Source organism: Manacus vitellinus, unplaced genomic scaffold, assembly GCF_001715985.3.
Source record: "Manacus vitellinus isolate BGI_N305 unplaced genomic scaffold, ASM171598v3 scaffold_0_pilon, whole genome shotgun sequence".
In the NCBI taxonomy this organism is placed as follows: Eukaryota; Metazoa; Chordata; class Aves; order Passeriformes; family Pipridae; genus Manacus; species Manacus vitellinus.
Genome location: NW_021938789.1, coordinates 27,487,278 through 27,513,856, shown reverse-complemented (window position 1 = coordinate 27,513,856; position 26,579 = coordinate 27,487,278). Strand labels below are relative to the sequence as shown.

The window sequence follows — 26,579 nt, the reverse complement described above, 5'->3', positions numbered from 1 at the left end:
GGCCGGCCTGGGCCGCCCTCCCGCCACCTCTGTCCCGCTGGTCCGCGGGCCGCCGTGCCGGGTGCAGGATGACCCCGCCGACGCACTGGGACTTCCCGGTAGAGCTGTGCTGCCGGCCCATGGCATTCGTCACGCTCACCGGCCTGGACGTGGTGTATAACGCCGTGCACCGCGCCGTGTGGGACGCCTTCTGCGCTAACCGCAGGGCCGACCGCGTCCCCATCTCCTTCAAAGTGCTGCCCGGCGACCACGAGTACCCCAAGTGCAGGACGAAGGTACCGAGTGCCCCCGGTCCTGCAGGGCTTTCAAGCCCGCGGTCCCCGCAGCACGGCCTCGGGGAGTTGAGACGCGGGAGTTGGTTGGCTCCCTTGAGGAAGGGCCGTGGGCTGGTCTGCAGGGTCCGCAGGCGGCCGAGCACCTCGCCCGGCCGGACCTGTGCTGCTTCTTCCCCCGCTGTTGGAGGGGAAGCGTGGGAGCTTCAAGTCAGGGAAATTGTGAGGGTGAAGGGGAAGCCAAGGGTGTTGTGAGGGAGCGCAGTGGGTGCATAGGAGACCGGGTGCCTTAGCTTGTGATCCAGAAGCAGAGGAAGACAGTATGGTTTGCATTTTAAAGTACTTACTGTTCTTCGACTCAGCACTAAGGCACCTTGTAAAATTTGAGCTTTAATGAAACCTCAAGTTTAACTCTGGAGAAATTAGATATTTGGAATTAGCGTGTTCTGAAAACAGCATGAAGCCTTTAACTAAGTGAAACACAGCAGAAGGAATATTTCTGCTCTACTCTCTGCTTTGCAATGGCAAGTTAAGAAGCAATGTCAATGGATTTAGCCCTTGGAAAACTACATAATTCCATGATGCTGGCAAAGGCAAAGAATTTAAACTGGTGTGTCCTTGCTCTGTATGAGAACCCTGTTTTAAATTGAACCTAATGTTTCATGGCACTATGTGAAACATGCTTCTGAACTTGACCCTTCTCCAGTCTACCTGGAATATGTTGTTCTTTGCTGCTGCTATCTCAGACATAAAGTCTTGATGCCAGGAATCAAGGAATATGTCTTAATAGGGAGCAAAGGCTCAAGGGGAGGAATGTTAAAGGCAATTGACAAACATATTCTCAAGTGACAAGAATGTAGAGGCAATTCTTTTTCTCCTGCTACAAATGTTTGTAAATGGATTTGGTTGCTTGCTTTAATATCCTCAATATTTTCAGAGGACATCCTATGAATGGTATATTCCAAAAGGAATACTGAAGACTGGTTGGATGAACAAACACCTGAATTTGGTTCCAGCACTTGTGGTGGTATTCTATGAACTAGACTGGGATGAGCCACAGTGGAAGGAAAAGCAGTTGGAATGTGCTACGCGAGTTGAAATTGTCAGGTAGAGTTTTTTCACTTGGTTCGTAATGTAGTAAAAGCTAATGTAAGTGTAAATTGCAGAATATAAAACATATCTATTTTTTTCTTAAACACAAATTAAGGGGAACTTGAGCTTTGCTCTTTAACATACAACTGACAGTAAAAAAAGCTTTTTTTAACAGTTTATTTGTAAAAGTTACTTAAGTAAAAATAGCCCCTGAAATTTTGCTTGCTAAATTCAGTGCAATTATCCTCTCCCAAAAAAGGGAACACAGCATTCTGTAATGATGTAGTGTATTATTATGTTTGGCTTTTTCTCCTATGTAACATTCTTCTAGTGCTTCCACCTAGACTGAAATCTCATTTTGTTCTGATTATTCAGAATTAAGAAGTGAAACCTTGACACTGTCCTGTGTTGTCTTAATTTTAGGCAAAGCTTGCAGGGAAGAAATACGAAAGTCGCTGTGGTTTTGATTCAGAAAAAAACGCCATTGCCTCCAGGTACTTGAAAACTCTGTGCACAGTTGTGAAGTTCTTGTTTTTCAGAAGACCCAAGGGACTGAGCTGACTATTGTTTGTCACATTATCTGCAGTTCTTCATCTAATGTCTTCCACATATATTAAATGTGACTGTAGGAAAGTGTAAGGATAAAAAACACTCAATGCGGTTGACCCTAAACATTTGATACTTTTCTCCTTAACATCTTCCTCTTAAGTCCAAGTCTGATTTTTGATACACAGTATCAAAGATGGTTTACTAGTGTAATGCACATGAGATGCCTTCTTGTAAGCAAGTTGCATTTTAAACTTTGCTTAAGATCAAGAAAAGCAGTAAAAGCATTGAGAGCTTAGAGGAAAGGTATTTGGTACCTACAAAGGTCTTTCATCTTAACTCTGTTTCAGTCAATAAAATTTTGGAGCCAGGTGGAGCTGTGCAATGTGATACACTTTAACCTTACATTTCTGTAGAGCTGCTGCTTCAGCTGTAGCTGTACAGTTTGGAGTGTTTGGCAAAATGTTTTTTTTTGTTTTTGCTCTACCTGCTGTATGTGTTTGACTTTTCTGGATGCTGTTGTATTTCTCAAGACATAGAGTATTTAATTTTGTGAGAGATGAAAAAATTATGTAATACTTGTAGTTTTTTGCTAGAAACTGCTAGAAAGTTTCTGCAATGTGTTCTGCTGGATGAAGCACATAGTATTCTGAAAGAAGTAAGAAAGAATGTGATCTTGGTTTTAACTTCAGTAGATTTTTCCATATCTTTTAGAGCCTTAGGTCTACCTAAGGTTTGACTTTTAAGCTTTTAGAACTAGTTTGACATTGTGGCACCACATATCACTTACTTGTGCTTTCCTTGACTTCTCTAGGGGAAGATGTTATTGCATCAGAGAGGGCAGCAGCTTTATGTAATGCTTGTGACCTTTCTGGAAAATCACTCTTTGTACTTCCACACACTGATCATCTTGTTGGCTATATCATAAGGTAAGAACTGTTTTGCTCTGTTTGCTGATTGTGGGTAGGTTTACACAACACCAGGCCTGCTGGCAACAGCTGGTGTGCACTTGTGTCAAATGGGGGAAAGAGTTAGCTGAGCTCGTTAAAAGGGCTTTGAACTAGACTTAAAGGGGGAAAGGGTTAAAACCAGGTAAGCCTGGGGACAGCATGCCAATGTATTGGTGTGCTAGTAAGGACCTTCATTCTGCTGGGTCATTGGAAGTAGGGGATGGAACTTCATGTGGCAGTGAAGACACAAGGGTTATGGCTGCGCTAGGAACCAATGGAAGTGTCTGAGAATGATCACTTAGGAATTAGGGCTTCTCCCCTCAAAAAGATGGTGGGATCAATAGCCCAGCTGAGTGCATCTAAACCACTGCACAGAGCATAGGCAACAAACAGGAGGACCTGGAAGCTCTTGTACAGCTGGAAAGCTATGATCTGGTTACCATCATGGAAATATGGTGGGATGATTTGCACAAGTGAAGTATTGCAGTGGATGACTATAAACTCTTCAGAAGGGAAAGCAAGGAAGGAGAGGCAGTGGGGTAGCCCTGTATGTTAGGGAGTGTTTTGATTGGGAGTGTTTCAATTGTCTAGAGCTTAATGATGGTGATGATAGGGTTGAGTGTTTATGGGAAAGAATCAGGGGGGAAGGCCAACAAGGCAGGTATCCTGCTGAAAGTCTGTTACAGATCACCCAACCAGGATGAAGATGCAGATGAAATATTCTATAAGCAGCTGAGAGAAGCCTCATAATTACTAGCCCTTGTTCTCATGGGAGACTTCAGCTTACCAGATGTCTGCTGGAAATACAACACAGCAGAGAGGAAAGAGTCTGGGAGGTTCCTAGAGTGTGTGGAAGAGAACTTCCTGACACAGCTGGTCAGTAAGCCAACTAGGGAAGGTGCCTACTGGATCTGCTCTTTGCGAACAGAGAAGGACTTGTGGGTGATGTGATGCTTGGAGGTTGTCTTGGGCACAGCAATCACAGAATGATAGCATTTTAGATTCTTGGAGAAGTAAGGAAGGGGATTCAATATCCCGCTACACTGGACTTCTGGAGGGCAGAGTTTGTCCAGTTTGGGAGACTGGTTGACAGAGTCCCTTGGGAGGGAGTCCAGGAAGGCTGGACATTCTTCAAGAAGGAAATATTAAAGGTGCAGGAGCAGGCTGTCTCCTGTACTGAAAGATGAACCAGCGAGGAAGAAGACTGTTCTGGCCTGAACAGAGAGCTTTGACTGGAACCTGGGGAAAAAAAAGGGAGTTTATATCCTTTGGAAGAAGGGGCAGGCAACTCAGGAGAACTACAAGGATTTCATGAGGTTATGCAGGGAAAAAAGGAAAAGGGCCAAAGCCCAAATAAAACTTAATCTGGCTGCTGCTTTAAAAAAACAAAAGCAAAAACAAACAAATCACACACAAACAAACAAACAAACAAAAACCCAAACAAACAATTAAAAGTGTTTCCATAAGCACATTAGCAACAAAAAGAGGGCTAAGGAGAATCTCCATCCCTTATTGGATGTGGGGCAAAACGTAGTAACAAAAGAAGATGAAAAGGCAGAGGTACTTAATGCATCCTTTGCCTCAGTCTTTAATAACCAGACCAGTTGTCCTCAAGGTACCCAGCCCCCTGAATTGGCAGACAGAGACAGGGAGCAGAATGAAGCCCCCGTAATCCAAGGGGAAATGGTCAGTGGCCTGCTACACCACTGAGACATGCACAAGTCTGTGAGGCCAGATGGGATCCACCCAAGGGTACTGAGGGAGCTGGCAGAAGTGCTCAGTGAGCCACTTTCAGTCATTTACCAGCAGCCCTGGTCAACCAGGGAGGTGCCCAGTCTGATCTCCTTCTATGACCAGGTGACCTGCTTAGTGGTTGAGGGAGCGGTTGTGGATGTTGTCTACCTGGACTGTAGTAAAGCCTTTGACACTGTCTCCCACAGCACGAGTGGTGCTCCCCAGGGCTCAGTAAGGGGGCCTGCTGAATTCCACACCACTTTGTTTCTCTGTGAATTTGAGTAATGACAGTCAGATATGTTGCTTTTAAAGAAATATTATTAAATTTCCCAAGATGTTCCCTTCCTCAAGTGAGATAGAGGCAAAGTGAACTTTTCTACTTCTGCAGTGGTTTTGGCCCTGCTGGTTCTAAATGATTTTCCCTACAAATGTGTTGTTGTTAAGTTTAACTCTTGGCAGGTTTTTGTTTCCCCCCACCCCCCTTCCTGACTGTGCAGCTCTCTCTTTCTGTTTATGCTAAGTGGCATCTGTCTGGCTGCAAATATTATGTCTGTCATTTTATAAATTTCTTGTGCTTTCTGTTTTAATATTTACAGGGAACACAACATCAAATAAATTAGGAAGACTTCAAAAACAGATTAGGGAAAGGTTGAGAGACTTGCGTAGATCTAAAAAGAAGGGCTCAAACTAAGGCAAATCATGGTTTAATAGAATTAGTTTTAATTTTCCAATATATGCTCAGGGAGAGAAGAGGTCTTGGTCTGAGAGGCTAATTCTTCTCTCACCTTTGTATTTATATATAAACAGCATAATTCTCAACATAAATTGATGCTGGTATTGTATCCAGGCTGCTCACAAACTGCCACTGGAATTCATCAAAATAGGGTAACCATTACTTCTAGTTTTTCATGTTTTACTTTTATTTTGCTAAAGTGGGAATGTTCACCGTGTGTTAACTAGTGTCAGCCTTTGCAAACTGCATTTTATTATGAGATTTATTATGAGATTTGCAACAGTCTCCGAGTTGGTGGGGAAAAAAAACCCAACAACTGTTTGTGCATATAATCATGTCAGAAGTTCTGGTATAAGTCTTTTAGTTTTGACATCTTTAATTGAGATTTCACAGTAATAAAAGATTGTAATTTGTTTTACCCCTCAGAGTGGCTCATGTTCTCTTATATGGCCACAATATAATACCAGAAGAAATATACTAGGTTGACTTTATTTGTCTCCCTGTTGTGACTGAATTCATAGTTAACAATTGCTGTCCAGTGGTCTTTCCCATTGTTTTCATTGCCATCCTCTCAGTTGCGTGGCAGACAGAACACAAGTTGTGGTCTGCCTTAATCAAGGTCTGCAGTGATCCCTTCTTGGCCAAATCACAGAGTTGGTACTTCAACCTTTATTTCCTGCATGTGTCAGTGCTATTGCAAGTATTCCTCTCCTGGATTCTGGTCTTGTTCTAGTTGATTTTACTCCTCATGACTTGATCATATAGCATATGGTTCTTAGGTTCTCCTCAGCCTCATACTACATTTGGTGTTCTTTGTCTTTGTCTTCTCCCCCTACAACTTGCCTTGGGCTATTTATCTTGAAAACACAAATCCCACTGTTACCTCTGCAAACCAAGTAGCTGTTGATGTTTGGACAGAATAATGAAACCTAGTCTATGCCCTCATAATTTTGTTTACTGATATTTTTTTCCTTCCCGCTACTCCCCTCAGCAAATAAGTCCAGCAAATAAGATCTCGACCTGTTCAGACACTGTCTGGGAGCCTCAGCAAGGTTTACTTGCCTTGATTTAGGGGCATCTCTCCACTTTCTATTGCCTTGCAAAATCAGAACAGCTTACCCTCAGACTTTCTTAAATTAAATGCTAGAGATTGTTGTATAAGAAGTCAGTATATAAAGCTTGCTTGTTCTACTTCTTGCTATCCTTATGTGAAGAGTTTTTGTCTGCAGGCTCTTAACTGTGTTGTAACTTAAAGAAGAGTTTAGTAATACCTCGAGCTACTTTGCCAACACTGAAATAAGCAGGATTAAAAATAACTTATTTTGAAGAACTTCAGAATTTCTTTGTTTGTGGGAGAAACTTTGTGACACTTATGAGCAACTTTGTTGCAGGTTGGAAAATGCTTTCTATGAGCATGCACAGACTTACTATTACACAGAAATACGAAGAGTTAAATCTCACAAGGAGTTCTTGAACAAAACCACTCATCAGGTAATGTTACCCTGTTTTTGAAGTACTGTGCAAAATTATATTGCATGTTAAAACATGAAAATAAGAGTTGTTTATTGCTTAAATGTTTTTATTCCCCCCCTTCCAACTTGAGATGTCCTCTCTCAGTATAGAAAGTAAATCAGGTTTTATTTTCTGCAATTAAAGCTTTTATTTTGATTGGTTTTGTTATTACATTTGTATTCCTCACATCTGCATTAGAAGAGCTGCATCAAGCTCTCAGATTAAAAAAAGAAAAACTTCTTAATTATCTCTATGGTTTAACCTATTTGAGTGTAGTATCTTAACAAGTTGTGGGATGTACTTTCCTTAGACATTTTGTACTCAAAGTTGCACTTGATTTGGCTTTTTAACTTTTGCTTTTCAAATCCACTCAGACACACAATGTTCTGTTGAGATTGCCAGCTTCCCTCTCTTGGAATCTGGAATCCAAGTGATAAGCTGCAAACCACAATCAGCTCTGTCGTAGAGACTTTGGGGTGTTACAAAACCTCTCCCTTGTTTCGGGGTAAAAGACTTTGGATAGATTAAATCTGTTGAAAGATCACTGCTGTGTCATGGTGGCAGAGAGAACTATTAGGAAACAGTTGCATAGTCAGTTTTTCAAGTCTAGTACTATATTATGTAAATTTCTGAAGTTATCACCTGTATCTGCTTTGTAGGTAACAGGTATGTTTGAATGTTTGTGAATGATGTACACTGTTTGTGTTTTGCAGCTTTTATTTGTTAGACACCAGTTCAAAATAGCGTTCTTCAGTGAGCTGAAACAGGATACACAGAATGCTCTCAAGTAAGACTCATGTAATCTTCCTCCACCCTCTAAGCCACAGACTGTGATAAATATTTTCCTGAATGCAAAATTATTTAAACATGTATGTAAGGGGCAAGTTCTTCACTGGGAAGAACACACTCATTGAAAGGCAGTTTTTTGTTGTTGGCAGTCCTGTTCTTACATTTTATTATTTTGTATGATTTAACTCTAATTAAAGTATTCGTGCTTAGGAATTACAGAACTGCATATAATCTTGTGCATGAATTGAGGGCTCATGAAACAAACATGCTGGAAATCAAGACCATGGCAGGATTTATAAATTACAAGGTAACAACTGTACTTCTAATCTTTGACAGTCTTTACTTAAAAAAGAACTCAATGCATCTTTAATGTGTGAAAAGTTAATTTTATATTGCTTTTACGGAGATGGATTAGAAAGAGTGAAATACCAGTTAGACTTGCTGAGACTTCTGAATTCCATACAAAAGAAAGATCCTTAGCTGAAGTTCGGGATTATTTTGAAGGATTGGAGTTCATTTGAGATTCAGTCACCTGAAAGACTAGATTCCCTTTTAACTCACACTCTGTGCAGGGGGAATGAATGCAAGGGCTGCTTGTTCCCTGAATATTTTTGTCTTCTTGCTAAACTTAGGGCAATATAATTCAGTTACTGCTTGCTAGGAGGAGGAAAGCAACTCGTTAAGAATCAGACTATACTTCTGTGGTGTTTTAGAGGATTTTAGGTAAAACAAAACTATCCCACCGTTTACGACAATCTTGGAGTTGGATTCCATCAAATTCCATTTGCACATTGCAGTCTTCAAAGATAATGATATTTATAGTGGCTCTGCAGTTCTGTGTTACATTTGGCAGTGAGTTATGCACTCTTCCATTGGTGTCCTGGGGAGAAGGGGAAGAAAAGTAGCATTAGAAATAGAGGACCATATGGTTTCAGGTGTAGTGCATTATGGTTTACATCTATTTTTCTCCCTATATTTCTAATGCAATTTTTGCTCTTCAGAAATATGTAAAATTAGTTTGGGGGTTGTTTTTGAGTGTTAATTCTTAGCAGCCTAACACAGTGGTTTTTCCTCTTATTTTGATATTTTTTAGATCTGTCGCCTTTGTTTTCAGCATAATACTCCACTGGATGCAATCGCACAGTTCAGGAAGCATATTGACCTGTGCAAGAAAAAAATAGGAAGTGCAGAACTGGCTTTTGAGCATGCTGCCTGGATGTCTAAACAGTATGTTTTTGCTTAGTAGTGTTTCTGTCTTAGTTTTATATAACCTTATGTAGTTCACTGTTTTACTTGTCTAGACAAGATATAAATTCTGAGCAATTTATCTAAGATAAAGATACATTAGAACATATAAACTGTACACTATTGTTCTGTTTTGCACTGATTATTGACCAGTTTTCTTTTTGAATGAACAGAGTATGACACAAATACAGCCATAGAATTTAGATGCAAAAGTTCAGAGAAATGTAATCTGCCTTAACACTAACCAGAACTTTTAATTGTAGGGTACCTTTCAGTTCAAATTGCTGTTCTGTACATAATCTTGGTTACAAATTTTTTTAACAGGTTTCAGGCTTTTGGTGACTTGTTTGATGAAGCGATTAAGCTGGGATTGACAGCAATTCAAACTCAGAATCCAGGTTTCTATTACCAGCAGGCAGCCTACTATGCACAGGAACGGAAACAACTAGCAAATATGCTTTGTAACCATGATGTAAGTTGGGAGGGGAGAAAACGCTTTGCAAGTAACCAGATAGTAAATTAGCTAATATTGTAGTCTTAAATGGAAGTGGAACAATCTGTAATATGCATAAGTGAAATCCAAAGAAGCATCTTTCTGATGCTTACTAATGTTATGTGTATTTGTTGTGTATGGGAAAAGTTACTGCAGAGAAAATGCGTTAGTATTTATTTTATTACAAATAATTCTGACATGTTCTTAATATTTTTTTTTAAATCTACTTTCTACATCTCTGGATACTTGAAAACTTATTGGTTTGTTTTTCCAGTATATTTTTCTATATGTGCATTGTATCTGTTGACTTATGGGAAGCCGAGAAACAAGAGCATTAGTATCAGTACATGGGGGAGGGTATTGGTTTAGGGTTTTTCTGATGCTTACCTGGCAGAAAATGAAACATGAACCCTTTTTTGTCACTGTATTTGCTGAATTTACAGTCCTCTGTGATGTATCCCAATCCGGATCCCCTGGAAACGCAAACTGGAGTGCTTGACTTCTATAGGCAAAGACCATGGCGGCAAGGAATATTGAGTATGTTTCTGTGTCTTGTATCTGTGGAGTTTGGACAAACTTTTTTAGCTGCTGATCCTGCCAGCTAACTTAGCAGGCATCAACATGTAATCTGTTTTCCACTGAGATGGATGCAGGGCTGAGACCTCACTCTCTTGTTAGTTGGTTGTACAACTTGAGCAGGTGTCAGTTGGCAGCGCAGAAGTGTGCTTAATCTCTATAACGAACAGAAAAGGAACCTCAGGTTTATGCAGGATCAGGTCTTCAGCAAAATTGCAGAGGCCATGTTGAAGCTCTGCTGCTGCTTTGTTTCTACTGCTGCCCAAGCTACCTGTAATCACTGTGCTGCAGGAATCCCGACTGCAGTGAAACGTGATCCTGGGAAGAGAAGTTGGAGAACTGGATTCAGCAAAAGTAATGATGTCTGTGAAAGTGATCTTTATAAGTTCATCCTGCCATCCATACTGTGTCTTGTCAACTGCAGACAGGAGCTCAGGACTTTCTTTTTTTTTTTTTTTTTTTTTTTTTTTTTTTTTTTTAATGAAAAAGTTTTTGGGATTTTGAAATGGATTGAGAGGATGCAATGACTAGATTTTTGTCTAAGAAAGGAATTAATGATTTTCCTATTAAGGAGGATGTTTTTCTCAGAATTTCTGACTCTGCATTGTAACATCTTTGAGCTATATATGAATATACATGTGGTTCTGAGATCTTCATTGTTGTCTGTGGTTTTACTTCCCTTTCTCCCTTTCCATTTGGTCTTCTATATTCTCTGCATATCCTTTGGGCTTTACTGCTTTGTCACTGGCCTCTTTAAGACTTTATTCGGTTTACTGTAAATACAGTACTGTCTAACCTCTTTTATCTTGCAGTCCTACTGTTTTAAAATTATTTAGAATCTACTTCTGAGGTTAAACAGTTTTAGATGAAGAGAAACTTTACTTGTTAATATATTAAAGTTAGGGGTTTTTTGTTCCAGCAAGAGTTTATAGTCTTTTAAAGCCCTATGCAGTTCATGTGATGGTGAGCTCTGTGCTACAGAAACATAAGCTTGTATCCTTATTTGAGATCAGATTGAAAAAAGGCTGCAAATTTGTCTTAACATACACACTTTAAATGTTAATAGATGCAGTATGAAGACCTAGGTGGTTTTACTGTAACTTGCTGATTTTGGGTAGCTTTAGATAATTTCTTTTAAACAAGGGGAAAGATATTTGTTTTCTAGAATTTCCCTTCTAGACAGATATAACTGTCTGTGAGGTGAAAGAATGTGCGACTGTGTTTAAGTCGAAGCTTGCATTGCATATTGCTCACAGAATAAATAATTCCCCCAGAATTCCAGTTTCATAGATTTTTTTCATTGTCTTATACAGGCTTTGATCTTTCTGATCCTGAAAAGGAGAAGATGGGGATTTTATCTCTACAGTTAAAAGAGAAAAATGTCCTTCACTCGGTAAGTTTTATTCTACAGAAAAAAAAATCTGTTTTTAGCACGATGCTAATGTTTGTATATATAATGATATCAGTAATGATTTTGTCTGATAGGAGCTAATAATCACTCTGTTGAGTAATGCTGTTGCGCAGTTCAAGAAATACAAATGTCCAAGAATGAAAAGTCATTTGAGTGAGTATAGATAATCAGATGCGTTTTTTAAATTTATTTTGCAAAGGCTTTCAATATTGATCTGGAATTTTTTTTTTTTTTAATCAGTGGTTCAAATGGGAGAAGAATATTACTACGCTAAAGATTATGCCAAGGCTTTGAAGTGAGTATCTTTCATGATTGCTTCTTTTGCATGCTGTATTCTCACCAAGACCCCATGTCATATTGCTGTGAAATAATGTTGGAAGCTTGTGTAAGATCATCCTTGTACCTGGATCTGATTGAAGCACAAGCTATTGACGACTGAGTCTACAAACTCCACTTTTATTAAAGAAAGCAAAACAGATATGATGAGTCAGTTATTAGAGCAGAAAAACTTCCTACTCTGAGCTGTTGTGGGAGCTTGCCTTACTGGGCAAATAGTATATATTTTTAGCTCACTGATTGAGTGCTGTCTGTCTGTCTCTTGTTTGAAGATAGACATGTATTTACTGTTGTTAGTAGCTGACTGAAATTTACATGGAGGAGAAGATAGGCTACGATAAGCAGATCAATTTGTGTCAAGCTTGATTGCTCTATGGAGAAGCTTTTTTTTTTTTTCTGCTAAGTAGATTTTTCTGAAGTAGGCAGAAATTCTTGTCTTAAACAGTTGTGCAGAGTTTAAAAAAATCGCTCCTCTGCTTTTGTAGTAATAACAAACATTGGTCAGTATTAGGAATGTATTAAGGTATGTGGTTTTGTTCTCTTGTGAAAATTTTTCTAGTTTGAAATAGAAAATTCATGGAATAAATGTATTTCTTTGCCACAATTTCATGTTGTTTTCAATAATCATTGCCACATATAAATGGTAGACTTGATTCTAACATTTGTGTTAGTGAAAATGAATTTTATATTAATGATACCAAATAAAGGCAAGCTTCTAAAAACTATTGGTGAGTATAAGTTGTTTTCTCTCAATTTTACTGTGTTGCAGGCTTTTGGATTATGTTATGTGTGAATATCGCAGCGAAGGATGGTGGACCCTTCTCACTTCCATATTGACAACAGCACTCAAATGTTCATATCTGATGGCCCAGCTAAAAGATTATATAACATACTCTTTAGAGCTATTGGGTAGAGGTAGGTATTCTTTTAAGAAATCCATTCAGCCTATACAGAAAAATTTAAGTACATGTGTTTTGAAGTATGACAAATCATTGTCAGATACAGTGCTTACAGTACTTCGAATTATTTGACTACAAAATAGCTGTGTACCTGTGCTGAATTTTTACTACCTTCTGTGGTATGCTGGAAATTGAGTTTGCTTACTCTTCTATTATAAAATTTGTCGCATTCAATTAGACTGTGTCAGGGATATCTGAGGCACAGAGCTTCGTTTGAGACAGCTGAAATAATGGAACAGGAACTTCCTGAGCTTTGGGATGGGAAAAGCATTTTTCCTAGTAACAAAGCTAACACTATATTTCTGGATTTAAAATCACAAATATGCTTCTCTTAGACCTTTTACTAGAACTCTGCTGATGAAATATGCACGTGGTATGTTTTAAGGAAAAAATGTGACTGCACAGTAACAATGCAAGCACTCTGGTCCATGTAATGTCTCTTACTTGACATTGCAGAAATAATCCTTTCGGGCCCCAAATTGCTAACACCACTATTAGGGTAGGTGTGGTAAAAATGTGTTTGCATCTTCTTTTAGGTAGCCAGGCCACTCTGCTTTGTATTAAAGAATAGCAAACAGTGCAAACCCACCTTTCTTCAAGAGAATAATGTGTATTTTAAATAGTCCTTTTTTCTTCCTGTTACCTTCAGTAGTTGTTTTTTCTAATATTATCGGAACCTGCCTCTCTGCACGTTCCAGAGTTTTCTATGCTTTCTTCTGTTTTTAAACATAAAAACCAGGGAGGCATAAGCATTATTCGTGTGGGATTTTGCTCAAAAAAATTACAAAATGCTTGTCTAACCAAAAAATATTTTACTTGGTTCCAGTGAAAGTAAGAGGAAACATTTAAAATAGGAAAAGTTCCGAAAACCGAATGAATCCTTCATTACTAGTAGATGGATGTTAGAATTTTTTTTCCCAGAATGCGTTATTTGAAAGATGCAATCTAAAGGAAAGATTTATTGTTAAGTTTAAAAAAATAGAAAGTAGGAACACTTGCTTCTGCCTTGTAACCTTTGGTTTTTTTCTGTTTATTAGCATCTACTCTTAAAGAAGATCAAAAATCTCGAATAGAAAAGAATCTGATAAAAGTTCTAATGGTAAGTGGCAGAACTCCTATTACCCTTTTAAATAATTCTAAGAGTGGTCAGTGTCTGGTAGCCTTCTTTTGCTGTTGTTTGTAATCTTTTACCTGTGTTTAGAATGAAAGCCCTGATCCTGAACCTGATTGTGACGCTGCTGCTGTGAAAGCATCACAAAAATTGTGGGCTGACCGTGTTTCCTTGGCAGGCAGTAATATTTTTACAATAGAAGTCCAAGATTTTATACCATTTGGTAAGTAAGAAAGCAAATTTATGCCAAATCGTAAATTTTGATGTAGTTATACCTTGAAAATAACTGATTAGAAAAAAAAACATGAAGTCTGTATTAAAGTGAGGAACAACGCTTCAGCACTGCTGTGGTTGTCTAAATCAGCAGGATAAGAAATAATGAGAGAATTCAGTGATCTGTTATCCCTGATGTGGATTAGTAAAGAAGAATTTCTGCATTTTGGAAGACTTCTGTCGCTCTGATGTGCTTTGAAGTAGGATTCTGAGGAAAGAGGGCAAAATGTGTGCAAAGTAACACTCCCCATAGAAAGGGGGAATGAGTGACGGTTACAAAAAAATTGCATGCAACTATACAGGACTATCTGTTTTCTGCTGGACATCTACATCTGTTCTCCTCTGCAAAGGTTTTGGCCAAAGTGGCTTTCTGTGACAGTGTTAGTAGTGAAATTTGTCCCACTTACAAACCAAAGTTGTAGAAGTGTACACAGAAAAATCCTTGCTACAGTTATTTCAAGAGTGTGCTTCTGGACTATAATGTTGTAGTTTATATTTAACACCTACTTCTTGTTTCTTTTTTTTTTTTTCAATTCCAGTCCAGTGCAAAGCAAAATTTCTTGCTCCTAGTTTTCATGTTGATGTTCCTGTGCAGTTTGATGTATACTTGAGAGCTGATTGTCCTCATCCTATCAGGTTTTCTAAGCTTTGCATCAGTTTCAATAATCAGGTAACTATGTTCTTTGTATCTCTGAGCTAGTGATAGAAGCTTGTGATAAGAATGGAATAGTATCTGTTAGTGTTGTTAAACATAAAAAAATAAAAGCTTTTTTGCAAAAATTATGTTAATACTTAAGCTGAAAGATGTTTTTGTGGTTTCTTTTCCATTATCTATCACTTTTGACAAGTGTATTGATACTGGGATAAAACTCCAAAATGCAGTTTGATTAGTTCATCTATTGTATCTTTTTTTTTTTTCTGTGAAGCTCTCTGTAGTTTCAGAAGGATCATTTTGGTGTCTTATTTCTTGTAATGCATGAAGTTGCATTAATGTAATGGATATCTTGTGTCAAAGAATTGCATTGTAATTATTTGCAAAGTCTAACTTTGATAATGTGAAAAGTAGGAAGAACCCATATAGTTTGATCCAGTTACACAGAGCCTTAATATTTGCCATACTACCATTATTCTCTAAAGATGTCTTCAATCTGAATTTATCAACTTTCTTCCCACTCCCTCATTGTAGGATTACAACCAATACTGTGTAGTAGAAGAAGCCTATCAAAAAAGTGATGTTCTAGAACAGTCATCGCAAGGAACAATGTGCTTAGTGCCTGGCAAAACAAGAAAGTTCTCCTTCAAATTTGTTGCAAAAACTGAAGATGTAGGAAAGAAGATTGAGGTTTGTCAATTTATGTTGCAGCTTTCTTACTGTTACATACAATGAACTCAGACTACAGTGTGCCTCTGATCTGGCACCAGTTAAGTCACTGCTGTTCTGAATGTTTGAATTCTTGAAACTGAGTATCAAAAGTGAGAGTAAAACTCTTGACAATGCCAAAACAACAACAACAAAAAATTACAAGAACTTAAGTACTGCTCCAAGGTTTTTTGGGGTGTTTTTTTTTAGATATGTGCAATACATTAAAAAACCCCAAAATATGAGAGGTGGTATAGCACTATGGGGGGTAGGAAACTGCAACCTACTACGCTGCACACACATGAGCATGGATACTTTTCCCACTGCTGTTTCATCAAATGAAATCCTGGGGTGGTGAGGTGCTCAGTCTGCAAAGCTGCCAGAAGCTTTTTGATGATACATGTGCTTATTGTGCTGGCATATGTTGAAAAACTCTATTCTTACAGTAGGCGATAAGAAGAGAAGGTTACCAATACATGTTCAAATTTCTGTCCATCAGATCACTTCTGTGGACTTGATCCTGGGCAGTGAATCTGGCCGATGTGTGATTCTGAACTGGCGAGGAGGAGGGGGAGATGCTGCCTCTTCTCAAGAAGCATTGCAGGCAGCACGTTCTTTCAAGCGAAGACCTAAGCTTCCAGACAATGAAGTGCACTGGGACAGTTTGACTATTCAGGCAAGCACTATGTGAGTAAAAACTTGAAAAAATATATATATATATAAATAATGTATCATTGTGAGTCTCCTGTGAAGTCCTGATCACTCTGTTTAAGAAGATAAAAGGCTTGTTTGGACTTCTTCAATACAAGCTTTTTAGTATGTCTTTGCTTAACTGGGGATAAGATAGATACAATCCAATTCTTTAGGACTCTTTAGGCTCCAGATAGCTGGGAGCACAGAAAAAGCTTGCAATGATCTCTGAGTCTGCCAAGAATACTTTAATTCTCCCCTTCACCTAATTTTGCTATGCAGATTTTTCCCAGATTTTTGTGCAAACTGGGAGGTGTTATTGCTCTCTTATGAAAGCTATCACACAAAGAATCCCTTAAAAAAATGTATTGCAAAGCTATTATTAGTAATAAAAATAATTAAATTTGATTGCAGTTGGTGCGAGTGCTTTTTTCTTTCCTGACAGAACATCTGAACCATTAGTGCATATTCCTGGGGTTCCAAAGTGGTCTGTTTTTATTGAGTTTTTCCCATCATACTGCTTTTCAGGAGCCTCACATGTCTTAGTTTAATAGGCTGCCAGTTGTCAGACCTCTCTTAAACAGTAGACTGGTTTAGTCTCCTTTAAACTAGGCTTAAAACATGTTATTTAAGAAACATACAATAACCGAGTCTCTTCTCTTAAAGGATCATTTCTAGAGTGCCGAACATTTCTGTTCAGCTCCGTCATGAACCTCCTGCCCTGACTAATGAAATGTATTGTTTGATTGTGACAGTCCAGTCACATGAGGAGACAGTGGCCAAAGATGTTAAGCTTACAGCAGGTTTAAAGCCAGGTATTTGGGGTTATTTTCTTTTAATCCAGCAGTCTTATAATTGAGTCCTCATTCTTGATGCAATGCAGAGAAATATAGTAAATGGCTTTCCCGCAGTAATTAAGTTGGGAATGATGAAATACCAGTGGTAAGAACAAGAGCTAACAGACTCGTTCAGTTACGGTTATTTTAACCATGGCTTGTCTGTGGTGTTTACATGGGTATTTTCAGAATATAAGTTTTTACCATCTTGAAAGAAAACATGGAAGCTTTTGTATTCCTTTCTAGCTTTTTATTTAATTTGCTTATAACTAAGCTTTTCTTTCCCCTAAAGAGAGATCTTTTCCTTGCTGAGACTGAAATGAAAGCATTAGACAGCACTAGATAAATGTTTTCTAAGTATGGTCTTTGTGGGTTTTCTCCTATGCTCACCCTGTGCTTTTTTTCCTCTGCTCTGGGCTTTGTAGTTTGGCTTTTAAACCACTTCAAATTTGGAGAACAATGGAGAACTGAGGCAGTATTTCTTTGAATGAAAAGTTAAAAATGCAAATATTGTATGTGTAAGCCCTAGTTAGCTGTATATAGATATTGCTGATAGTTTTCAATATGTCAAGCCCAAATGTTACTCATGGTACTCCTATTAGTAGCAATTATCCTAAAAGGCAAAAATATTTTTGAGCCACTAACATAAAGGATGCCATGTGTTCTGTGTATTCTGAAACAGAACCATGTACCCTCTGCAGTTATATGGTTCATTAAAGTCAGTGAAGTGTTCTCAAAACTTGTTTAATTGGATGTTTGGGCTTGGCTACTGAAGCAGCGTTTAATAGATGGTCTCTTTTTTTTCTTGGGTTTTTTCCTTGCTTGATCTTAACCCTTTAACATGTGATATGCAAGGTCAGTGTGGGCTTGCTAGTTGCATTAAAAGAACAATTGAAATGTGACATTTCATTGATAGGGAAGGTGATGTATTTTCCACAGTTGCAACTCTGGCAAGATGTGGCTTGTTTTGCTTTGAAAATTATCCCACATAATTGCAGTAATACTATTATTCTAGTTAAGCTCTGACCAAAGAATGGTGTCACTTAACATCTATACATTTGTTGTTATGTATTTTCAATACCAATTTGGAAGAACAGATTTAAAATACGTGAAATCATTAAACAATGCTCTTGAAAAGAAAAGAATCACAGAACAGTGAAACTTTTGTTTTTACTTCATTATAGAGTATCAAGAAAACTTGGATCACGTAATCATGTTGTGTTACATGTTATGGTAGGGAACATCTAGATGTGATTTCTGATTTTTGAGATACTTTTTCCCTGGCCTAAATAGCTGAAACAAACTTGCAGGGATGTGAACCCTTCAACTTAAAAACTTAAGATGGTGTTCAAGTCTACCCTCTGCTGGTACTTTTGAAAGATTCCCTCAACAAAATCAACAATGTTAATTCCTTATGCATTGCTTTTTCGAGATTAATATTGTATTACTTTTAGTTATTGTTTTCATGCTTTAGTGATGTATGCCTGTGTGGATATGAAGACCGTTTTTAATCCTAGGGCAAGATGCCAACCTGACTCAGAAAACTCAGGTAACTCTTCATGGAACAGATGCCTGTGATGACTCTTTTCCTGCACTGCTTCCTGACATTCCTGTAGGAGACTTGCAACCAGGGGAAAAGGTGAAGGCTTAAAACCTTACTTCTGTATCACACTTAGGAAAAGAGGGACCAACTAATAAACTCTCATAGAAGGCCAAATGTTTACTTTCAGATGTATGAACCAATAAATTAAATACTTATAGCATATTTAACCTACTTATTTACATGTAGTTTAGTATTTCTTTAACTAGATTCTCTTTTGGACTAAGTTTAGGAATAAGGTATGTTCTGGGGTTGATGAGATAACGGCAGGGAGATAAAAAATAAGGAGGCTAATCTCAACTGTTAATTAAATGCACTGCCTAATGGACAGTAGATAATAGTCAGCAAGTGTGATTCAATGTGGTAGAGGATCAAATATGCAGGTTTTGCACCAAACTGGAGCTGTGATCAGTAAATTAGAAATCAGGTATATCACATATTACAGTTATGGGTCTTTCCTTGTACTGTTAAGTAACAGATGAGCATCAGTAGCAAAGCAGCTGGAGCTGTGCTACTCTGATTAAAACTCACTGCATGATTAAGATCAAAGGAGATTTCTTATGGTCAAAAGAATACCCATTCTACTATTGCCCTCTTGGACCAAGTAAGATGATTAATACATTTTGGACAGCTGTATGTCTAATAATGTAATTTAGGTATAGCTTAACTCACACAGTCTCCTTTATTTTGCAGCTGGAAAAACCAATCTACATTCGTTGTGGAACAGTTGGTGCAAGAATGTTTCTGTTTTACATTTCTTACTTAATCAACACTGTTGTTGAGGGGAAAGAAATCCTGTGCAAGTGTCACCGGGTAGGTTTTAAAGATGCACCAATTGCTGGAGATACATTCATGGAATGCAAGAAATATTTTAAAAGCTGTAATTTCAAGTGCCTTAGAAACCTTTCTTGTAGATAGAAAAAAAAAATACTAAATCAGCATTTGGTATAATCAGCAGATAAATCAGCATAATGGTAGCCCTTTCTAGGGTGAGCCATTTTGTAACTATAAGCAGAAGTTTTCTATATTTATTCTTAAATATGTTTAAAGATATATTTTTCCCTGGGGAGGACTTGGTTAAAATGATAATTAAAAGTAATTTTACATTAGTAATCTTTGTCATCAACAGCCAGGTCTGAAACTCTTCTTTCTACCTCTTTGTCACCTATACAGGATGAAACTGTAACCATAGACACAGTGTTTCCCTTTGATGTTGCTGTCAAATTTGTTTCCACGAAGGTATGTGTTTGAAAAGTTGTTGATATTTTGGAATCACACCACTTTGGAGAGTTGTACCCTGTTTGGTCAGAAATAGTCAGAACTTGTGTCTGTCTTTGACAGTTGGAGCACTTGGACAGAGTATTTGCAGATATACCATTTTTACTGATGACAGACATCCTGAGTGCCTCTCCTTGGCCTCTCACTATTGTAACTAGCCAGCTACAGCTGTCAGCTTCCATGACCCCAGTAGATCAACTGGAATCTTATGTGGAGAATGGTAAGTTTTCTTAGAGTATGCTCTCTATCAGGAGGATACTTTTTGCATAACTTGAGAGTAATAGAAGGGGACATTTTAAATGTTTGCTTATCAAACCCTGAATAGAAGAAAGCTGCTTAATACTCTAGTTGCTTGCCAGAATGCAACTTGGACAGCAGTATGCTTCAAAATATGGTTCTGTTTCTAGATCAAGTAAGTAGACTTGAATAATGGATGGTAAACAAAATTCTAAATATAACAGATGTAAGGGAAAGCACCTGAAAGTACTTCTGAAATGCAACTTAGATATCCATATGAAAAGATACTCCATGTTTCCAGTTTTTATGGGCTATGTATACTTTCTGGTATGCGAACACTTTACCATGTGATAGAGGCAACATCCGAAGACCAGTGATCAATGCTCATGATTGCAGCCACAAAAGTGAAAAATGTGAAGCTAGAAAGGATAGATTATGAAAAAACAAGTAGTAGTGTCTTTTTTTTTCTAATATTGCCACAATTTACTAACTTATTACTTAAATTTGAAAAAAATTATCTTGCAGCTCTTACCCATTATGTTGAAGTTGAATAAATGGAGTACTTAACAATAGAACCAATCCAAAATCTCAGAACAAAACATTCTTTGCATTTGCAGGGGCGGAGATGTGAAAATATGTATTCTATCAAAACTTCGGATCAAATGAGGCAGTTTTGGTGGCTGCCTGATTGTGGGGCAACTGTACACCCATGCAATCAAGGACTTGCAGTACTCTAGTTCCTCTGTGGATTCAAAGGTTGCCTGGCAAAAAGCAATTACTTCCCATGTCCTTTACTCTTCAAACTATAATATTTCATCTTCAGCTCTGGCACCTTGTGCTTCATGACTCAATTGATTGCTCCTAAAGAGCAAAGTGACAGGACATATGAGCCCTACAGGTACCAACCATAGGTGTCCATCTTTTGGTTGATTTTTTTTTTTTAAAGATTAATGATTAATTTTGAAAGACTAAAACCTATTTTGTTAGTACTTTTTAAAAATCACTCTCTAAATGAAAAGGCACTTTTTCTTAGTTCATTTGGTCAGAAAAGAAAAGAAAAAAAAGAGTGAAAACTCAAACCCAGTAGATTTTTCTCATGTTCCTTCTCTTCCCCACCACTCGTCCATTTGGGTGGGAGAGGGGAGGTATCCATGTTCATATTATTTTCAAGCATCAGAGACCTCTTATGCTGATGTCTTGGAATTTGCTGTAGGAGAAGTGTAGAACTTGAATTGGCATTATTTTGCTTTTTGTGCGTGTTTATGAACTCTAAATTTCAAATGACTCATTCTGCGTGTACATAAAAGACCTCATAATGCTGATCAGAAAGTAAACTGTCGTATGCTTGCTTATGTCACTCTTTCATGTGCAATAGATACTTTGCAATCTATTGAATTTATACATTATGTAGGTATAGTTTGCAGAGCACTTCAAAGGCCTTTCTGGCTGAATGCTTGTGTCATATTGGATTTTTAGACTTGGTGGCTTCTGCAAAAATTTTATGCTTTGATTTTAAACAAAATCTTGCTGATAGTTGTTTTACAGACAGGTGAGAGTGCCAGTGAGTGCTTCTGCCTTCGCTGTCCTCCAGTTACTAATGCTACTGGAGTGGCAACTGGGTGTTATATAATTTCCTGGAAGAGGTAAGCATCTCTTGGCCCTGATGGGGAGATGAAGTAAGCTGATTTGTTCTTAGGGATGATAGTGAATTGTTGATTTGGTTTTTCTTTGGAGGGGGGTGGAAGTGCAAAAAAGCAAAAAAAACCTTTGGATCTTTCTGTAGCAAGACTTTGGACCTTACTAATTACTGATTAGTTAGTTAGACTTTTGATAAATCCATATTTCACTTAAGAGATAAATATAGGATTATGGTTTTAGCATTAGAAAGAAGAAAGCTTCATGGAAGATCTTAGATCAATTACAAAGCTATTTTGTCACCTTCTACTCCCTGTCTTCTCCAGTCATGAAATACTTGTGTATTTCTGTTTTTTCTTTCCACCACTGAAACTACTAATTTATTTGAAGTTACTGAAATATTAATTTAGCCACATATAATGATATTCTTTTGGTGTACTTGCTTGATACTTTATGTTGTATAATATTCAACATGGTCTGCATTTGACTTTTTCCTGCAGAAGTTCACCTGTGGAAAGTGTACCTGTTGTTAGCACAGTCATCACTCTACCACACGTGATTGTAGAGAGCATTCCCCTCCATGTTAATGCAGGTAATATTAATTTGGCAACATATATGTCCCAGTTAGAATTTTTAGGACTGCCAAAATTTTTTACAGAACCCAGAGCTTGCATTGACTGTAGCAAAAGACAGAAAACTGATGCTGGATATTATGGGGCTAGTGAAATAAACCATATCATCACTCAGACTGCCTCAAGCCGTGACCTGCTTTTCCCCCTCGAAGGGAAGAACAGGAAGCTAGTTACATGAATATTTTCTCCTAAAAGCTGTCAATGGATTGACCTTTATTACATGGCAGCACAGAGGCTGGACTTACCTGTGCTGATGCTACCTTCCCAGTAGGTTTCTCTAGATGCCTATGGTGACAATTGTTCCATCCACGCCCACCCTGGCTGCATCCCAGGAAAGAAGTAGCCTAGAGAGCTGAAGATGCTTGTAGGCAGGTGAACTGTTTCTCTTCTAGCACTTCACCTGCACAAGAACAGAGGGGTACTGAAATGCTCACTGAACACACATAATTCTGATACTTTCCTTGGTTTGGCTTCATTTTTACTGAGATTCTTCTACCACCCTATCCTGTATTTTAAAGGAGCTTCTTGACAGTATCTGATTAGATTTTGGTAAGCTGAAAATACCCAGCAGCAGCCAAAGTGACTTCCTAGTTATTATTCTTAGGCAGTGTTAGCAGTTAGGAGGTTTGTAACTAGATGTTGAAGTGTTACTGGAAAATTGTAATGAAGTTGTGTTCTGTTCTTTAATCTGTTTCTTAAAAAAATTGTCAGAAATGCTTTAGATGCCTAGTTATTATATCTTTTTTCTTCAAACTTTTCACGGCTTTTTGCAATAGACTTTTTTTTTCTTTTTTTAATGGAACTTGAAATGCACTTTGTATTTGAGATTTCTTACTTTTTTTCTGAAGATCTGCCATCATTCGGTCGAGTCCGAGAATCCTTACCTGTCAGGTATCACCTGCGAAATAAGACCAACTTAGTCCAGGATGTGGAGGTGTCCGTGGAACCCAGTGATGCCTTCATGTTCTCTGGCCTTAAACAGGTACAAAACTGTCACATCTACTGGTCTTGCTGGCTTCTCTGGTAGTGAAGAATACATTGATTAGACTTCTGCTGATGTGCAGAGAGGACAAACTCATTGGTTTTTAGGTGTTTAAAGTACGGTAAATTCTGTCTGGAAGAATATGGAGATGCAGATTCCCTTTGAAAAAGGGCTAAATGGAAGTCTGACTAGGAGCTGTTTGTCATGTTGTTTATAGGTAACATGGTGTTTCAGTGTAGAAGCAATAGTTTAAATTAGAATAGGCAATTATTTACATTCTCTCCAGCTTCAGAAAGTAACCATTGTATAAGTAGAAAGTAACCAGAGGACTGCTTTTAGACACAGAACACGTATATTTGTGGCTTTCTTTTTTTTTTTTAAGATTCGATTAAGAATCCTTCCTGGCATGGAGCAGGAAATGTTATATAACTTCTATCCTCTGATGGCTGGATATCAGCAGTTACCTTCTATTCACGTTAACTTGATGCGATTCCCAAACTTCACCAATCAGTTGCTCAGACGATTCATCCCGACACACATTTTTGTAAAGGTGAGGCTGTGGGAAGTGACCTGTGTTTAAAGGCTCTCCTTGGGGCTCCTCAGGTTTTGGGGGACGACAATTCCAGCTCTGTTCAAGCTGAGTGTTTCCAAGCAGACTAAAACAGCCACCTTGTAACAGTTACTTGCTTTGAAAAATCTCGTGTTGTGCCTTGGTGTTGTCAACCAAAATCTTCAGGAAGTCTGTTTCAGTGCAATGCATATTTGGTTGCCGCTAGGTGAACAAGCTGAACGTGCTGGTCCTTTCCCTGTTGTTTTGTTCCATGTCTTACTCTGTTAAATGAGTTTTAAAGTTTCCTCTATGTTGAGCATAGTGGAGTGAGCTAAATATAATGAAATACTTTGTCAGTGAATCACTCAGTCTAGATTTTTTTCATAAGTGATATAACTGAAGACAGTTCACTCATGCCATGAAAAACAGATCACGGTGGTCTTTTGACTTTTTAAGAATCATTTAAATTCAATTGCCTAAAACAATGCTTCCTCATTCCACTGCTGCTGTCTCCAGAATATTTTCACTTTTTATTCAGACTCTTAACAACGAAGGAACCTGAAGAGTTTGTATGATTTGAGATAGACTTGTCCAGACATCTTTAATCATGTTTCTAGGAAACAGGCCTGCCATTCTTTCAATTTTGTTTTAACAAAAACAGATAGGCAGAACTTACTTTTTACAGGTAAAAATTGATTGTCAAGGTGTCCCCCTAAGTAAATTGAAAGGCATTTACCCTCAAAAGCATGGTGTTCAGAACACTCCTGTGGACTCTTTCAGGCTTCAGAATTCTTTGATTTTGCTTTGGAATTGTCAAGACCTCAGAAAAGCTTATTGATGGATGCCTTTTCTTTAAAACTTCCTCCTTGCTCTCTCCCATCTCTAGTGATGTTGCTTAAAATTCCTCCAAGAAACTGTCAGTCTCATTCCTGTTTTATGCACTGATAATTTTCAGCTTTCTGTCCTGCAATAAAGATCAAAACTCTGATCAGCTGGGCCTTGTGCTAAGCTGTCCAGATGTGTATGGAGAAGGCATTTAACAGGGCAGTTAAAGAGCTGAAGCCTCTACCAAGTACTCACTGGGCCAAACTGAAATTTCAACTGGATGTCCTCTGTGTTTCTGCTGCTATGGAAACGTTTAGAAGTCAGGATAAGCTTAATGCTACACTTGTGTACCAGAGCTACATTGATAACACAGTGTATTGCAAAGTTAGTTTCCTAGTAGCCTTAGCCTTTTCTGTTTGGTATTTGGTTTTTTGGGGGGGGAGTTGTTTGGGTGGTTTGGGTTTTTTTTAATTCTCTGTCTTTATTTTCTTAAAGCCTCAGGGTCGTCAAGCAGATGATAACTCGATTGCAGCTGCATAACTTTGAGACCTGTACCTCTGCACTTAAAGAAAATGGGATGTTGCACAGAATAAGTAAAACTTACTTTGGAAATATGGCTGTGATCAAACCATAAGAATTAAATTTTATTTTAAAATTACAATGCTTAACAGAACTAATGTGTAAAAAAAAAAAAAGCTAATATTTCACAGACTTTCTTTAAGGAATAAACATATGGGGAAATCTTGGTGCTTTATTTAACAGGAACATTCTTTTGAAGTTAATTTTGAATGTCAAACTCTGAAAAGCATTATTTAGGCATATTAAATGTCTTGAGTATTTAAGTGAAGAAATGCTAATTCATGTGACCAAAACTGAAAGATGTTTTCATAGTTAACAGTACATAGTTTAAGTGCAAAGTTTGTACTTACTATTGGAGACATACAACAATGAAAATGATCATTCTTTACAGAAGTTTGCCCTGTGCCACTAGTCTAGAGAGCAGAATAGGTTGTGCAGTAGCACTGTAAACTACAAATGGTTGCATCATACTGTTGGAATTGAGCAGCCTATTTATCCTTTAAAACTGTAACTTTAAAAAGCCACAGTTTCTCCTGGGTAAGCCATACATTCAAATTGGAATTCAGCAGCTGGTCTAATGAACAGAGGGATTTGTTCTTAACAGTTGGACTATCCAACCTGAAGCTGATATGGTTTGCAATTATTTTTACACACACAGCTTCCAGATGAAAGACATGTCTTGGTAGTCTTCTGCTGTGTGAATTTAAAAAATAGACATCCTACTGTTGTACAGCTCCAGATGAACTGGTGTTTAAAATACAGTAAATTATGTATATATTAAAAATTGCATTGTGAAAACTTGCATTGTTTAACTTTCTAAATAATTACATTTTGATTGCTTGGGAAATACCTTATTTATTGTCAAAGTGAAGTTCTAATAAACAGCTTGTGACAGAGTACTGCTGAAACCGTGTCCTTAATTGCATTGTTTTCACAGTGGTTTCATAACTCTAGTCTCTCTTGTGGGCTGATTCATTCATCTGTGGCACTGAAGTCCAAAATCACAGCTGTGATACTCAGAGGAAAGCATGAGTGAAGTCCTGAAAAAACATGTGAGCATATACAGTTTTTTTCATGGAGTGCAGATGTAGTTATATTATGAGGGTTTTTTTCATTGTGTAGAGGAGGATAAGAAGGTGACTGATAAACTGTGCTAGGAAAAAGAAATGAAACCTTCCTTATTCTTTGCTTAAATATACTGAACTAAGTGGCAGTCATGGAATAGGTGTCTTATCTCTCTTTTTTTTAAGAGTGGAAAATGTATTTCATTTCCAGATAATTTTTTTAAGTAGCCAGTCGGGTTACAGCATCTCTGGCACCTCCGTTACTGCTTCTTAAACTAC

General features: G+C 37.9%; 1 protein-coding gene across 1 annotated transcript; it reads left to right on the top strand.

The window, feature by feature from the left end:
• The first annotated feature begins 38 nt into the window (after positions 1-38).
• Positions 39-26,144, top strand: TRAPPC11 (trafficking protein particle complex 11). Its single transcript, XM_029961587.1, has 29 exons — positions 39-275; positions 1,210-1,379; positions 1,788-1,858; positions 2,725-2,839; positions 6,719-6,818; positions 7,553-7,626; positions 7,839-7,935; positions 8,722-8,855; positions 9,198-9,345; positions 9,810-9,903; positions 11,256-11,335; positions 11,428-11,506; positions 11,594-11,648; positions 12,459-12,604; positions 13,686-13,747; positions 13,850-13,982; positions 14,572-14,702; positions 15,219-15,374; positions 15,892-16,079; positions 16,749-16,897; positions 18,436-18,557; positions 19,212-19,331; positions 19,692-19,757; positions 19,860-20,016; positions 21,568-21,676; positions 22,169-22,260; positions 23,149-23,282; positions 23,665-23,832; positions 25,153-26,144. Exons 1-29 carry the CDS (start codon positions 69-71, stop codon positions 25,195-25,197), a joined length of 3,402 nt encoding a protein of 1,133 aa, XP_029817447.1. The 5' UTR covers positions 39-68; the 3' UTR covers positions 25,198-26,144.
• Positions 26,145-26,579: the final 435 nt, after the last annotated feature.